The sequence below is a fragment of the Centrocercus urophasianus genome, unplaced genomic scaffold, assembly GCF_019232065.1.
Source record: "Centrocercus urophasianus isolate 14NV4802_14NV808 unplaced genomic scaffold, USGS_Curo_1.0 seq_10, whole genome shotgun sequence".
In the NCBI taxonomy this organism is placed as follows: Eukaryota; Metazoa; Chordata; class Aves; order Galliformes; family Phasianidae; genus Centrocercus; species Centrocercus urophasianus.
The window spans coordinates 46,149,162-46,164,367 of NW_024884142.1; the positions used below are offsets into that span (position 1 = coordinate 46,149,162).

The 15,206-nt window shown below is 35.2% G+C and overlaps 1 protein-coding gene across 3 annotated transcripts in view; it reads left to right on the plus strand.

Annotated features, from left to right (window-relative positions):
* LAMA2 (laminin subunit alpha 2) overlaps positions 1-15,206 on the plus strand; it is a 327,292-nt gene that overhangs the window by 88,522 nt on the left and 223,564 nt on the right. For all 3 annotated transcript variants that reach the window (XM_042821492.1, XM_042821497.1, XM_042821505.1), the window contains exon 4: positions 640-882. In XM_042821492.1, the coding sequence (XP_042677426.1) occupies positions 640-882 (243 nt within the window). The remainder of the gene's footprint in view (positions 1-639; positions 883-15,206) is intronic.

Sequence of the window (15,206 nt, forward strand, 5' to 3'; positions counted from 1 at the left end):
TGGACCATAATGAGCATTGACTACACGCTTGCATTCTGTTTATAGTGATATTTAATGCATCTCTACCCTATAGAATTTATTTATAGCTACTATGCTGAGTCACGTGGTGTAAGTAATGTTTTATAGAATTATTTCAGTCAGGTGTGATTACTTTTCAGTGGCTTAAACCTATGTTTTTACTTAAGAGCAATAAAATTGCAGCACAGTTTAGTACCTCTCAAACACTGCAGGAAGTATATCTGTATAAATACATAAACAGAAACAAAATCACTTATTCAAATTGTAAGTATATGAATATAAGCTTTGCAACCATATGGTTGAAACTTCAGCTCAGCAATTATTTACTAAGTTACGTTTCATTTAAAATGCTTTGAAATTTTATTTGCGAAGTTTATCCTTTCCTCATTCAACAAATCTTTTTTCCAGAAAAGGTAATGGAGAGTTTACTTCTGTAGTTAAAGATTTTCAATAGTGTAAATTTTCAATAGTCAAACGTGTAACCATATTGCATTTTTAGGGGAAAAAAAGCAACAATGAACTTCTATTTTACTTCATTTTTTTAGTTTTGTAAGTATTAAGAAATTTGAATGTTTTTAATTTCATCTTTATATATTTCTTAACACTGTTTCTATTTTTCAGATTTTCCAGATTGCATATGTTATTGTGAAAGCAGCTAATTCACCTCGACCTGGGAATTGGATATTAGAACGTTCTCTGGATGGCGTAGACTATCAGCCATGGCAGTATTATGCTATTACAGATAGTGAGTGCCTGACACGCTACAACATTCATCCCCGTCCTGGAACTCCATCTTATATAAAAGATGATGAAGTTATATGCACCTCTTATTATTCTAAAATACATCCTCTGGAGAATGGAGAGGTAAGATCAGATATTGTATCACACACAGTAATTTGGCGTAAAAAAAGTACTTGGCTTAATTGGCAAGTATCAGTCTTGCATAGAGAAAACATACCAATAAGCTTAGAGAGGTAGCATATTTGTAGTTGTAAAAATAATATTTTGCATGGTGCTGCACAAACGTGTAAGATATACACTCTAAGTATGCTCTACAAAGTAAACAAAGGGATGAGTTTAGGTAGAGCTAGGCACTTGTACTTAGCTTCAGATGCTGTCACTTGAGAGCAAAGGTGACAGTACAAGTCAGCTTTTCTTTGAATTGTTCTTTCAGTCCCTGCGTATAAGTTAGGATATTATGTGGTAAGGATTATACTCAGAGTTTAATTTACTGCAATGTAGCTGATCCTCTGCCCCTGTGCATACCTATTCTTTCTTCTCCTGTGTGAGATGTCTGCTAAATCATTGAGTGCAGGCACATGAATCATGGGCCAGTCATTAGATTTAACTGAAACAATAGCAAAGATGTGATAAAGGTGAGAATAAGGAACCGTAGTTGAAAGGACTTGGCCTCTGATACTATTACAAAGCAAATATAACAACTTGTAACTGAAAATACAGTAATTTCAGTCACTTACAGTGAAGACAGGGAAAGCTATGTGTACCAAATTCGAACAACTCCGTTTTCTCCAATACTTGCTTTTCACATTATTTAGAAATTCAAGAAAATAACATGAGTTCAACAAACCCAAGTGCAAGGTCTTGCACATGAGTCAAGGGAACATCCACTACTAATACAAGCTGGGATACCAAAAGGATTGAGCACAGCCCTGCCAAAAAGGACTCGGAGGTATTGGTGGATGGCACTGGACGTGAGCCCGCAATGTGCCCTCACAGCCCAGAAAGCCAATTGTATCCTGGGCTGCTGCATCAGAAGAAGTGTGGCCAGCAGGTTGAGGCAGGTGATCCTGCCCCTCTGTTCTGTGCTGGTGAGGCTTCACCTAAAGTGCTGCATCCAGATGTGCAGCCCTTGGTACAGGAGAGACACAAACCTGTTGGAGCGCATCCAGAAGAGGGCCATAAAAATGCTCCAAGGGACAGTGCTGTTCTCTTAGCTTGTCCTCCCAGGAGAGCTGGGGCAGTTCAGTCTGAAGAAGAGATCTCTGCAAGGTGACTTGATAGTGTTCTTTCAGTATCTAAATGGGAGCTACAGGAAAGAAAGGGACTTCCTCTTTAGCAGGGTCTGTGTTGATAGACCAAGGGGAAATGGTTTCAAGATTGAAGATAGTAGATTTATGTTAGATGTAAGGAAGAAGTATTTTACAGTGAGGGTGGTGAGGTACTAGAACAGGTTGCCTGGAGACATGTTAGATGCCAGATGCCCTGTCCTTGGAGACTTTCAAGGCAAGCCTGGACCAGGCACTGGGCAACCTGATCTATCTGTGGATGTCCCTATTCATTGCAAGGGGGTTGGACTCGATGACCTTTTAAGGTCTCTTTCAACTCTAAGGGTAATATGACTATGACTTAAATGTGTTTTAGATCTGGAGTATATATTTGTTTACAGATTTTTTGATGTTTGATGATGCTGTATGAAATTTTAGCATCAATATTTATCCTTCTGTTGAATTTTTGTTCCATTTCCTTAATGGTTTATCTTCAAGTAAAGGCACACAAACTTGTTCTCTTTTTCTCCTCTACATGCAAAGAAACATTCCCATGCAAAAATGTTATAGATATTTTTGAGTACTGGATATAGATATGTGTTCTATTTTTATGTCCACAGACAGTTTCTAACACCAGCTGCAAAAATGTAAAAACATGGTTTTGAAGAAAAATATTTTCCTGAAACACTTTAAAAAGATGCAAGTTTGGGTCCAAAAATTTGCTTGTGTAGATAATCAGACAAGATATTCTAAATACTTTGTGAATGTATCACTTGAATGCAGATAGTGATAGCACAAGTGGAAGGAGTTTTAAACTATAGTAGGAGAGATTTAAATTAGATGTGAGGAAAACATTTTTCAATCAGGGTGGTGAGCCACTGGTACAGGTTGCCCAGAGAAAGTGTGCATGCCCTATTCTTGGAAACATTCGAGACCAGGTTGAGTGGGGCTCAGGGCAGCCTGATCTGGTGGGTGACAAACCTGCCTGTGACAGGGAGTTGGAACTGGGTGATCTTTAAGGTTCTTTTTAACCCAAGCATTTCTATGACATGAATCCGTGATGTAATTGTCATTCTTGCATGCAGATGTGGATTTTGCTAGTCTGCAGTCTCTTGGTTTAACTAGTGCCTCCTTGTATTCTTCATTGTCAGAGCTGAACTGTAAAGGGCCTTTGTTCAGTAAATTTGTATATATCTTTGATACATACATACATATATATATATATATATATATTTAATTGAAATGTTGACTTGAGTAAAAGTTAATTCCTATCTTAAATGGACAATTAATCATTTTTCAACTTGTCTTTATGTACTGGAGTTGGCATTCTGCCATGAACTTAATAAATAATAAGCTTCTGCTAAACAGTTTCCTTAAACAGGAAGAAGACCTGGAGGGGAGGGAAGAATTAATTTGTTCAGTTCCATGCAGAAGAGTGCAACTGTTATGTACAAGCATAGTTCTGTGAAAACCGTATGATTTAAGCCCTACCCTAAATTAATCTTACCTCACATGTTATCTGAGATGTCACCCTGATAGTGACAGAGTGTAACTCCAAGGCTTTGCTGTTATTATGACCAGAGGAATTCCACATGAATTAATCATTCTACATTTTAAACAATATTTCTTTCACAAGTACAACACTATATTTAGCTGCTTATGTAGCTATAGATAGCATTATAAAATACTTTGCATTAGCACAGAAAAATTCTTTCATGTTTCTTCAAAAATGTAATGTGAAAAAATAAAGCAATTCATATCTATTTCGGATTTACTTGTAAATGTGTTGGAAGAGATATTTCTTGGCTCCTGGTCTTCCAGTGGAGCCACATTTGTGTATCATTTATTTCTGTTCTATGCACCAGATATTACAGAGAACGTGTAAGACTGATGGAGTTATGAAATGTGTGTTATGCACCTTTCCTTTTCCTCAAAAACCTTGAGTTATTTAGGCACACAATTTTTATATCTGCTAAGGAATCTTGACGAACTGCAGAAGGAAGTGTCAGCAAACCAGTACCAAAACCAAATGTATGTTCAGTCACTTTAAGATTTGCTGTCTAAGAAAAAGAAAAATATTGTCTTCATGTATACATTTGTCTTCATGTATTCATTTAAAATTTTACTCAGCAACCTGTTTAAGTTATTTTAAGCAAAATAATTTGGGCTTTTAGTAACGTCAGCATTTGCACAGCAAGCATTCTTTTAGCTGGACAGAATTTAACAACAAGCAACAACACACACACACACACTGCAGCATTTATTTTCAGATTAGCCTAACTAACTTTTCTGTCACATGTGAATAAACAAGTTGTAGACTAAGAGTTATTTGCATAGCATTATTTTGAGTACTTTCATGATTTAAGAGTAAAATGTGTAATGAAATCTTCTGAATGTTGAGAATCATAGAATCGTGTGTAGAAATTACACTTTCTGAAATAAGGGAATTTCTCTTGGAAGCGTAGACTTGAATACAAAGATTGTTAAGATTTCAGTTTCTATATTGTCTGAAAACAAACAAAAGAATGAAATAAAGCATAGATCATGTTTCTGATACTCATCAGAATCTAAATCTAAATGCAAAAGTTTTTGGAATTAGTAATTCAACATGAAAAATTAGTGTTCTCAAGCCAGAAAAAAAAAACTGAGATAGTTGTTAAAAGTTGAGTAACCTCTTCAAATAATAGAACTGATTTTTTTTTTTTTTTTTTATAAAAAATAAATTTTTTTTTTTTTTTTTTTTTTACAGTAACTGAGGAAGTGTTTATAAGGTGTAGGATGAGGCTGTTCGTTTAAGGAAAAGAAGGATTTTGCAATGTTTTCATCTTTACATATGCACCATGTTGGAGTGATACTTGTTTTATTTTCACAGATTATCATTAAGTGGATTACTGTAGTGATTTTTTCTTTTTTTTCTTGTTTTTTCTTTTTTTTCTTTTTTTTCTTTTTTTTCTTTTTTTTTCTTTTTTTTTTTTTTTTTTTTTTTTTTATTTTTTTTTTCTTTTTTTTTTTTTTAATGCAGAAGCCTCTTTTGACATCTAGTTTTTTTATGCCATTTTTATTAAAATATTTCTTATTCTGCTACTAAAAAAAATCATGTCAAAGCTTCTGTATCTTGATGATTGGGCAGATATAAGCCTCTGGACATTAACTTTCATATATTTTCATAATCATAAATCATATATTTTCTGTGAGGAATATGGAGATTTCTTTAGTAAACACTTTTTTTGAGCTAGTATGTGTTTGTGCTTTGATGCATGAGAATCTCCCCTCTTGCTTGGATTGTTTCAGAACTGGACCCTCTAAAAACTTCAAGTGCTCAAGTTGACCACTGTAACTTGTTAGAAAGTATTCTGCCTGACTGTGGTCTGATAGACAATTGATACTAAGTAGAAAAAGAAATGTGTTTTTCAAGCGTTCAGAAATGCTGAACAGAAAGACATGAGCCAAATCCAGTGAAATAGGGAGAAGAGTTTTTAATTTATCTGATTAAAAAAAAAAAAAAAAGTTGCTTTTAAGAAGACAAGACCAAAAAAAAAAATAATAATCCCTAATATTCTGGAAAACACTGAATTTCTTCACATTGATGTTTTCTGAAAGTATAAAAGCCAAGAGGAATGTGTGAATTCTCTCAATGTAAAATCTTAATTGGAGTAGTCAATTGACTTTTTTTAGTCCATGTGAGCCTCAATATATGTGCTGACAGAATTTTGCAATAATTATGGAGTTTTTCAATGATTGTCGTCATAATAGTTGCACAGTAGTTAAGTAAACTCATGAGCAGAAATGTTTTCCTTCCCGTAGGTAGAATATGAATGGATATGGGTGGAGTTTAGATTACATAAGTTACAGATACTGAGCATGATCTGCCAGTTTGGTTGGAAGATTTAATGTGAGAAGGGGGAATTAAGATAGTAGATTAATTGAAAATGAGCAGTACTTTTCATTCAAAAAACTTAACTCCAAGTGTGTGGGCATAGCTAATGGAAAAATCTCTCAGCAGAGAAATTGAGATAATACTGCCCATGCTAGTATTATCAGATGCAAGGTGTTCTCTTTAAGTTCTCAATACTTCGATGCAGTTTTTATTTATTGCTTATGTACTTGTTTTTAATCCCTTTGCAGACTAGAGGAATAGGACAACAGTGTTGAAACCCTTCCTATGTGTTTTTGAATTCCACCCAAAAAAGTTCTTGTTTGTTCCTTTAAAGATAACAGGAGAGGCAGATCACCAAAATAGTAATCTTATAATTGCTTTTCAAGCAGGAACCCTATTATTTGGTGTAGAAAAAAAAAAACATACATGCAGAAAGGGAAAAAAAAATTGCTACAGTCAAAGCATTTTTATAATTGAATTCTGAGCATCAGTTTCTAACTTGATGTATGCTGATATGCACAACAACTTTTTACTTCCATCCCATTAAATTGATATGTAACTTCACTTATTTAGTAACTTAAAATGCCTTATACTGTTCAACTCTCTTCAAGAGCATATTCAGCTTAACTTTCTTGCGGTCGAGGAAAATATGAACATCTGCACTATTTGGGAGATTTTGGTGCAATATCAGAATGATGAAAGTAGGAAAGAAACTTCTGGGTCCATCTGGTAGAAGCCCTGATCAACTGAGGGCCCCCAGAGCAGGTTGCTGAGGTGGCTTCTGAAGATCTCCAAGGAAGGAAGCTCCACAGTCTCTTAGAGCACAAGAAAAGGATTTTAAAATAACATACATCAGAGCTGTAATTTATATCCAGCTTTACTCAGTTCGTGGGATTTCCTCATCTTGATTTGGAAATCATGCTGCTACTGAATCTATATTTCAAATACTTTTCCACCAATACCTCAGGTCCTTCCAGAGTTCTTGCATTCAGAGTGTTCTATGGCAATTAATTCTATGGGTCTGCTGTACAAAAGATCATCCCTCTTCATTTCATTTTGTCAGTTCCCTGTGTTTTCCACTGATGAATCCCAGTTCCCCAACTAAAAGAGCAACTATGTGAGCTTGTAAACATTCAATTTACTTTCTTACAGATTTAAATCAACTATTTTCCAGTCTGAAGGGTCTTACCAGATTGTTGTTTTTTAATATAAAAGTTATTCCATTTATTTATTCATCATATTGTCCTGCTCTAAGCTTTTTCCAGGAAGAATATGTTCATTTTGAGATGAGGAGGCAGAATTTGAGGTGTGCATGGATTTATAGTGGTCTAATTGTTTTCTGCTTCTGATTTCCTGCATACTTGCTGTTTTGGATTTCAGCTGAATATTGTTGCTCACTGAAGTTTAATGATTTCTCCAGGAAAAAATAGTAAACTCTGTACTAACTCTGTACCACTCGTGCCTCAATAGATTCCTTTCCCTCTCTGGGTGTTAAAATGCTCACTTTGCTTCCTTTCTTTTAGAGATCTTTCCATCCTTACTTAACTCTTTATGATATTTTTCACCAATTCATATGTACTTCCTCTATGACTTTCTTGTTTAAAGTCATTTTTGTTTTCAGTTTACTTCTTGCTTTGTAATGTTCTATGACAATTATTTTCTCACCTTTAATAGAGTTTTTAAAGGACTGAGATGCCAAAGCAGTGAATGCAGTACAGGTATTTGAATAGATAGAAATGAGCATTTTATGCCAGCTATACCATTTAAATGGACTGTTTTGTGCCTCACATCTGTTTAAATATCATAAACATAATTCTACTTCCAGAGTGATGCCTGACATATCTCTATTTTTATTTTTATAAAAATATCTCTATTTTTTCTAAATGCTTACCTATATCTGTGCAGGCCTTCACAAGACTTTTAATTTTTTTTCTAAGATTTCTGCAGCATAGAACCTCAACTTTGTTTTGTCAAAGAATTCAGCCCCCAAAAGGTCATGTTTTCATAGCAAGGAGATGTGGAACTAGCAGCTTATTTTAAGAAATTTGGTGAGGGGGAATTTCACACAAGAATTCCTGAACTGAGAGAATACTAGGTAGTGGATTTACTTCAGTTCAGCTTCCTCTGTTCTTTTTTTCTCTTTTTTTTTTTTCTTATTAACCATGAATAACATTAAATGGAAAGTACTTGGCAGTATTTCCAGAGAGATACTAACACTAATATATCATGCTTCTAAAGGATTTTTGGGATGACTGATTATTGATCAGTAGAACTGCATAGTAGTATTTCAGAAAGCTTCAAAGTTAGAGGCCAAAAGAATTTGGGAAGTGTTATCTGTGTGAACAGCATAATGTAATGTTCTCTCTTTTTAGCAAGGAAATTCTTCCTGTCTATTGTGTAGACATAGCCTACACTAGCACTAAAGGTAGGAAGTTATGGTGGGAGTTAAGTAACCTTTCTCCTTCCTTTTCTACAAATGAGTTTTCCTGTTGCTATTATTAAAGTGGTGAGAATGATATTGCAATCAAAGTGATGCTTGAGTTGCTCCTTCAAACACTTCATATTCTGCTTCTTCTGTGATGGTAGCAGTGTAAACGTGAAATCAAAGAGCAAAATACTGTTTCTACAGTTAAAAAGGCCATGTGCACACATTCATTAGTCTTTACTTTCTTCAGTCAAGTGGAAATTCAAAGGGTGTACCAAGCATGTAAAGAAAATAAATAGCCACAAGATCCTTAGCAATAGTGTTTTGTTATTTTCTTAACTTGACATACCACTTGATTGCTATTCCTCTGCTTCTTTTTAAATACCTCTTTGTGCTGTATATCTCAGCTCCCTTTGGCCTTTCTCTATGCCCTGCATAATTTTCTGTCCTGTAGGCTAATGTCAGACCAATGATGATGGGAGCATTGGACTGCTATTTCCCAACATTCTCTTGTTAGTTTTCTTCTTTTTATACCATACTGCTTGTCCTGCTCTTTATGGTCTCGTTGATTCATAGAGAAGGAAGGGGAGGAAAAATGACTTGCAGATGAATTTTTAAGTTCAGTTCTCCCCTTGTCCCCATAACCACATTTAATTTGAGTCTGAGACTGTCAACAGTAAGATGGCAGAGGATCAGTATTCTTGGAAGTACACAGAACTGAAGTATATTCTGTTTCAGACAGAAAATTTTAAGACTCTTTTCCTGGTAAGAGATTATATAGATGGTACATAATGGTGTATATATAGTGACTCAAACAAATTTTGAACAAGTTTTCAGATAGCAGTATTGATGCTATTTTTTTACTTACTGTTTTTCCCCTGACCCTCTCAGCAGCCCAATCTGTATGCAGAATTCTTGTTTTTATTGCAGAATAATAATCTGCCAATTTCCAACAAATTACAATGTTAGGGTTTCATTTTTTGATTAGATGTGATATAGAAAAGATATTTTCAGTAAAAAATAATACTAGTAATATCTCACTCCTTTCCCTCAGTTGAATTACCCATTTTGTATGAGTTAGCTTAATTTCCCCATATTTGATATGCATCTCTACTTTTCCTTAGATCATTTGAAGTCATGGCATTTTTCTGCACCAGTATTTTATTGATATATTGCAAAAAAAAGGGGTGATAGAAAAAAAACCTAGGCAATAATCTATTATTTGTGGATAAAACTGTACAGAAATTTAAAGTAGTTCTTCCAACATCGTGGTTTAAGCGAAGATTGTTGTTATAGAGTGGTAAATGAAGCCAGATTCAGAAAATCCAAAATACTGTTCTGTGAACAACTTTTTCTGAACTGGACATCTGAACAGGGACAATAACAGGGACAAATAATTAAGTGATCTTAAATTATTCCAGTTTTTTAAAACAGTGAATAGGAGGTTTTGATTTTGAACAATATGAAAGAAATGTGCAAAATCAGTGAAAACATTGAACAAAAATGAATGGGAGATTTGATGATCAGGTGCAATAGCTTCACTTTTTAGAAAATAATAAATCTAGTTTCTTTTGAACTGTCCCCACCAGGGTAGGATTATTCTCATTTTCTTCCTTTTCCATTTTACTTGCAAATTATTATTTTTCAGTGAGTATAATGTGAACTACCAGCAGAATCCTTAGATAAAGAATGCTTGTTATTAGAGAACTCTCCACTGAAGCCAGTATCCTTTGGATTAGTTTGGTTGGTTAAGAATTTTTTTCTAATTTAATTTAGTGTTCCACTTCACACATTTAACAGTCACCACTTAATCTTATGGATGTTCTGGATCGTGACATACACTGCTTTCCCTTTAGCCCTTTTTTAATAGTTTTCTTGCTTCTCTATCACACACATGACAGCAGATTCAGGAAGTCCTATGGGCTTGTGGATGTGGATATCACCTTGTTGTGCATGATTTGTCTGACAGAAATAATGGCAATAACTTCTACTTTTGAATTTTTAACTTTTACTGGTGAATTTCCTTTTTTGAGTTTTGAAGTTATAACTTAGACCACAAATTTATTTGTGCCTGCTCAGAAGGGTTAAAATATGAATTGTCTTCAAGAATTCTCGCATAAGCTTTCAGTTGGTTCAAAAATTTAAGTTAGACCATTTCTTTCACGGTGGTTATGCGAAAGACAGACTTGAGATTTGGACAGAGTTCCACATCTAATTTGTTGATTTTTGTTTTGTCTTTTTTTACATTTGATTGAATAGTATTAAACCCAAGTAGCCCATCTGAGGGCAAAAATATTTAACCAATAATTTAGAAATAAATAGAAAAATTTTGCGTATTTTGCGAATTGCAGAAGCTATCAACTCCCTTGCGGAAAAGATGCCTTGAGGAGAGATCTTGACAAATTGAAGGGCTGGGCAGTCACCAACTACATGAAGTTTAATAAGAGCAAATACCAGATTATACACCTCGGATGGGAAATCCTAAATACATGTACAGCCTGGGTACAAGAGACTGGGGAGGTGCCTTGTGGAAAGTGACATGAGGGTTCTGGTTCACAGCAAGTTGAATCTGAGTCAGCAGTAAGCCCTGGCATCTAAAAAATAAACAATTGTATCCTGCCAGCACTCTAAGGGACTGTCCTACTCTACTCCATGCTGTGATGCCTCAAAGCAAGCACTGTATGTAGTTTTGGGCACCACAATATGGGGAGGACATGAAACTATTAGAGAGCCTCCAAAGGAGGGCTGCAAAGATGGTGAAGGATCTAGAGTGCAAGATGTATGAGGGGTACCTGAAGTTCCTGGGTTTGTTCAATCCAGAGGAGGATGAGAGGAGGCCTTACGGCAGCCTGTAGCTCCTCAGGAGAGAAGCAGAGGGGCAGGGTTGAGTTCTGCTCTTAGGTGACAGGAACAGAACTCAAGGGAACAGCATGGAGCTGCATCACAGGAGGGTCAGGGTGGATGTAAGGAAAAGGTTCTTCGCCACAGGGCAGTGGGTATGGAACAGGTTCCTAAAGAACAGTGGGCATGGCCCGAAGTGCTGCAGTTCAAGGAGAGTTTGGACAGCGCTTGTGGACATCGGGTTTGAATTTTGAGTGGTCCTGTGTGGAGCTAGGATTTGGACTCAGTGATCTTTGTGGGTCTTTTCCAAGTCAGGATATTCTGTGGTTCTATAATGTAAGATTATTGATTAGCATTACCTAACATACACTTGTAGATATATGTAACAAGAAAGAACAGTGTAAACATTTGATACACAAATGCAATAGTATTGGAAAACTTTTGAAAGCATCTAGAATTTAAGTCAATGTTAAATGATTTTTTAATGAGAATAGTCTTTGCAATATTTTGTTCAAATATCACAAAGCTAAATTGTAAGTCAGTAATTTAATTGCATTTTAACAATATTTGCTATTAATATTTACCTGAGAAATGGGAAATGTAATAGTTTCAATTTGACAGTTCCTACCGAGCTTGAGTTTCTGATGTTTAGTATTACAGGAAACAGAATGCACATAAAATGTATAATCTGCTTTTAAATTGTGCACCAAAGAGAAAACAATTGTTGAAGCTATTTATAACACAGCAATCTGTCATTACTGTAAAAAGAAGTCAAAGGATGTTCACTGGTGCATCTCTGTGGTCCAAGTTGGAATTATAATTTCTTTTGTGTAGTTAGACTGATACTCTACTATCTTGGCATGCTTTCTGTGATTTCTGGGGGAAAAAAAAATAAAAATAAAAAAAAAATTGTCTGAATTGTAGGACTTAACATGCAACAAAGTGACAGTATACAAAGTATACATTATACGCATTGGTCTTTCAAATTGATTAAATAACCTTTTTCTTTAAAATCCATAATTTATTGATTGTGATCCTTACTGAAGAGGTGCGAGCTACTCATCTCTATATAGATCTGGCATATCCAACCTGAGTCCCCCCGCTTGGACATGGGCACTGTGACTGACCGCAGGCCCTGTGCCATCGTGGCAACAGCTCTGCCTCTGCCCCACCAAGTGGCCCAACCTAGCTCCTCAGCACAAACTGAATACCAGAGCACTATTAGCCCCATCTGGGCTGAAACCAGGGCACAAGGAGGGTGCAGTGCAGTGCCAGCTCAATTTAATGCAAATAAGTTTATCGATTTTGATATGTTGGGTAAACACAAGCCTGCAAACAGCTGTGCTTTATGTTTTGATAACCAAATTTGAGAATAAGCTTTAAGATTGCTGAAAAAATCATCGTTTCAGTTTATTTGTGACGAAATTTGCATTCAGTGTAAATACATTACTCGTGCGTATTTAAATGGAATGTATATAATTGTGATTAAAAAATTGGTCATATCTCTTTAACAGACTTCTGTAAGCCTTCTCTTACCAGAGAGAAACAACCCTCCCTTCACAACTGTGCCTTACTTGTCGCATTTCTTTTCAGCAGTATGTACATTTGTGAACAACTATTTTGAAAGGTGAAGTATAGGAATAGTAAAATTTTATCATACAGCCCTGAGGATTACTTTGAGAGCTTACTGAGAATTGCAGCCACTGGTAGCGACTACATGAAAATTCGGTGTTTTATAGCTGAGAATTTAATCATACAGTGTTATTGTGCTCTTTGTAGCTGTTGTCATTTCCATAGAAATAAATAGAAGGCATTACTTTTGAAGCAACCTATGTGGCCCAAGACAATTTCTTTTCACTTAGTGTTGCCCAGGCAAACCAAAAGGTTGGCCACCCATGCTTTATTGTGAGTGCTAAGGAGTGTGTATAAATGAAAATCAAATCAAAATAACATAGTAAATCCGGAGTTTTCATTTTAAATAAGTATTGCAACAAATCGATAGAAGGATAGTAAATAAGACGCCGTAATACAAATGTACTAATTCTTTGAAAGCAATCCAGAAGCTAGATGAAAGGGATGGGAAAAGCACTGAGCCAATTTGTGTGAGTAAACAAATTGTATCAGCAACCAACTCTGTCTGACAGAACTGATTTTTCAAGTTTTAATAAAAATTAAAATTTAGGACTACACTGCCTCATAACCAAGGTGATGGAACTAAAGAAGCTGTAAAAGCAAAGATGAAGGCAAGCATAAACATTGTGGCGGAAAAAAGTAAACAACAGATAGCCGTAGGCCGGCAAACTGTCCTGATGGAGCAGAAGCTGATTTGGAATGCTCTTAACTGTTACTACAGGAAGCTGTCTGGTTGACAAACTTAAAATAAAGGAAGGAATGCAAAATTCTGTGAGGAGAGTGTAAGCTAGAATAGTGTAAAGTGCTGTTGTTTAAAGGCTGTTATGTGAAATGGCAGTGATTTAATAGGGTGAGCAAGGTTTTAAGATATATATAATAGGAATAATTACATTTTTAGTTTTACTGTGTGAACTGTTGCAAAATCTGTTTGACGTGATTAATGTAAAATGCAGCGTTGATAGATGCTATGTGTTATATAAGAAGAAATAACTCTGCTTGCATGTATGCATGGAGGGGGTTATCAATTAGTTACTCTCACTTAGAAAGGAGATCTTTGGTGAAACCAAAAAACCTTCAAAAGTTAATTTTTTTTTTTAAAGAAAAAAATTCTCCGTTTATAAAAGTGAAAAATCTTGTAACATTTTATATGTACTAATCTGTGTGCTCATTTTAGGAATTATTTGAGGGATTTCCCTCTCCCCCCTCAAAAAGTCTGGTAAAACAAAGAAACATAGAAAAAAGGGTGAGAATATTGGAACATGCTTTTATGTGAGAAATCATTAAATCAGGAATGAAACCTTAGACAGGAAATGGTGGTCAGGGACTTTTTCAAAACAATAAATGCACTAGTTTTTGCACAGAATAAATTAAAACGTGTAATCAGTAGCGCCCAAAGTTAAAATGAGATCCAAACCTGTTGAACAATTTCATGGGAATTAAGTCTGTTAACTGGTCTTAAAAATTCAATTACATGCTGCTGTTTAAGATGCATTGAGGCTGCAGGTTGTCAGAATATGAGAAATGAGTACTAGGAGCAAAAATTCTTCAATTGGCATTATTTCCCAAAACATCCATGGCTGCCATAAGAGACAGGAAATTGGGCTAATCGTACATCTGGTGAAACATGCTCTGGCTCTTTTAGTGTTTAAGGTCTGGTGTGGGTTGGCAATAGGTAACTAAATGGGGAAAGGGATGTTGAAAATGTGGTGTGACAAAGGAAAAAAGCAAGCTGGCAAGCTTTGAGACACAGAAGTTAACAGAATAATATCTTACACTGGTTTAATATACAAGTTATTATTTTCAGTAAATGAGATCTGAAAAACTGAGTAGCTGAGAGTTTGACAAAACTCTGCCAGGTTTAGTTTTTGTAGCAAAAATAATGCTATTATTTCTGTATCTTTACAACAATTATTCATAGGAGCAATGAACAACAAAAACAAAAGCACACCTGTGTTTTCTTTTATCTTCTCTACTTTACAGAAGCTTTGTTATATCATTCCTGTCCTTTTTTATTCATTTTCTACTATCTTTTCCTCCTGACTTTTTCCTTAGCTGCTGCAAAGTATTTTCAAGATTGAGAAGATCAGGTTAGGAGTAAGAGAGGAACCAAAGTTTCTTTTCTTTTACACCTCAAAATCCTATTTTATCTTTCTTTTTAAAACATTGTAAATGTTTTTAAGGGCACTATGTAATTACCATTCAAAGGTATCCCATCTGGTTTTCAAAAGTATTCTAAGTATTGGAAGATATTCCAAATGATACGACACAGCCTTTTGCTAGTTGTAATGGGCTTTACCACACACTGGACTAAAGCAAAAAATAATAATAAAGTTTTATTTACATTTTCTAAGTTCAAAAGTTTTCAGATTTGTCATTCAAAACAAGAATGCTGAAGTAATGTAAAGCA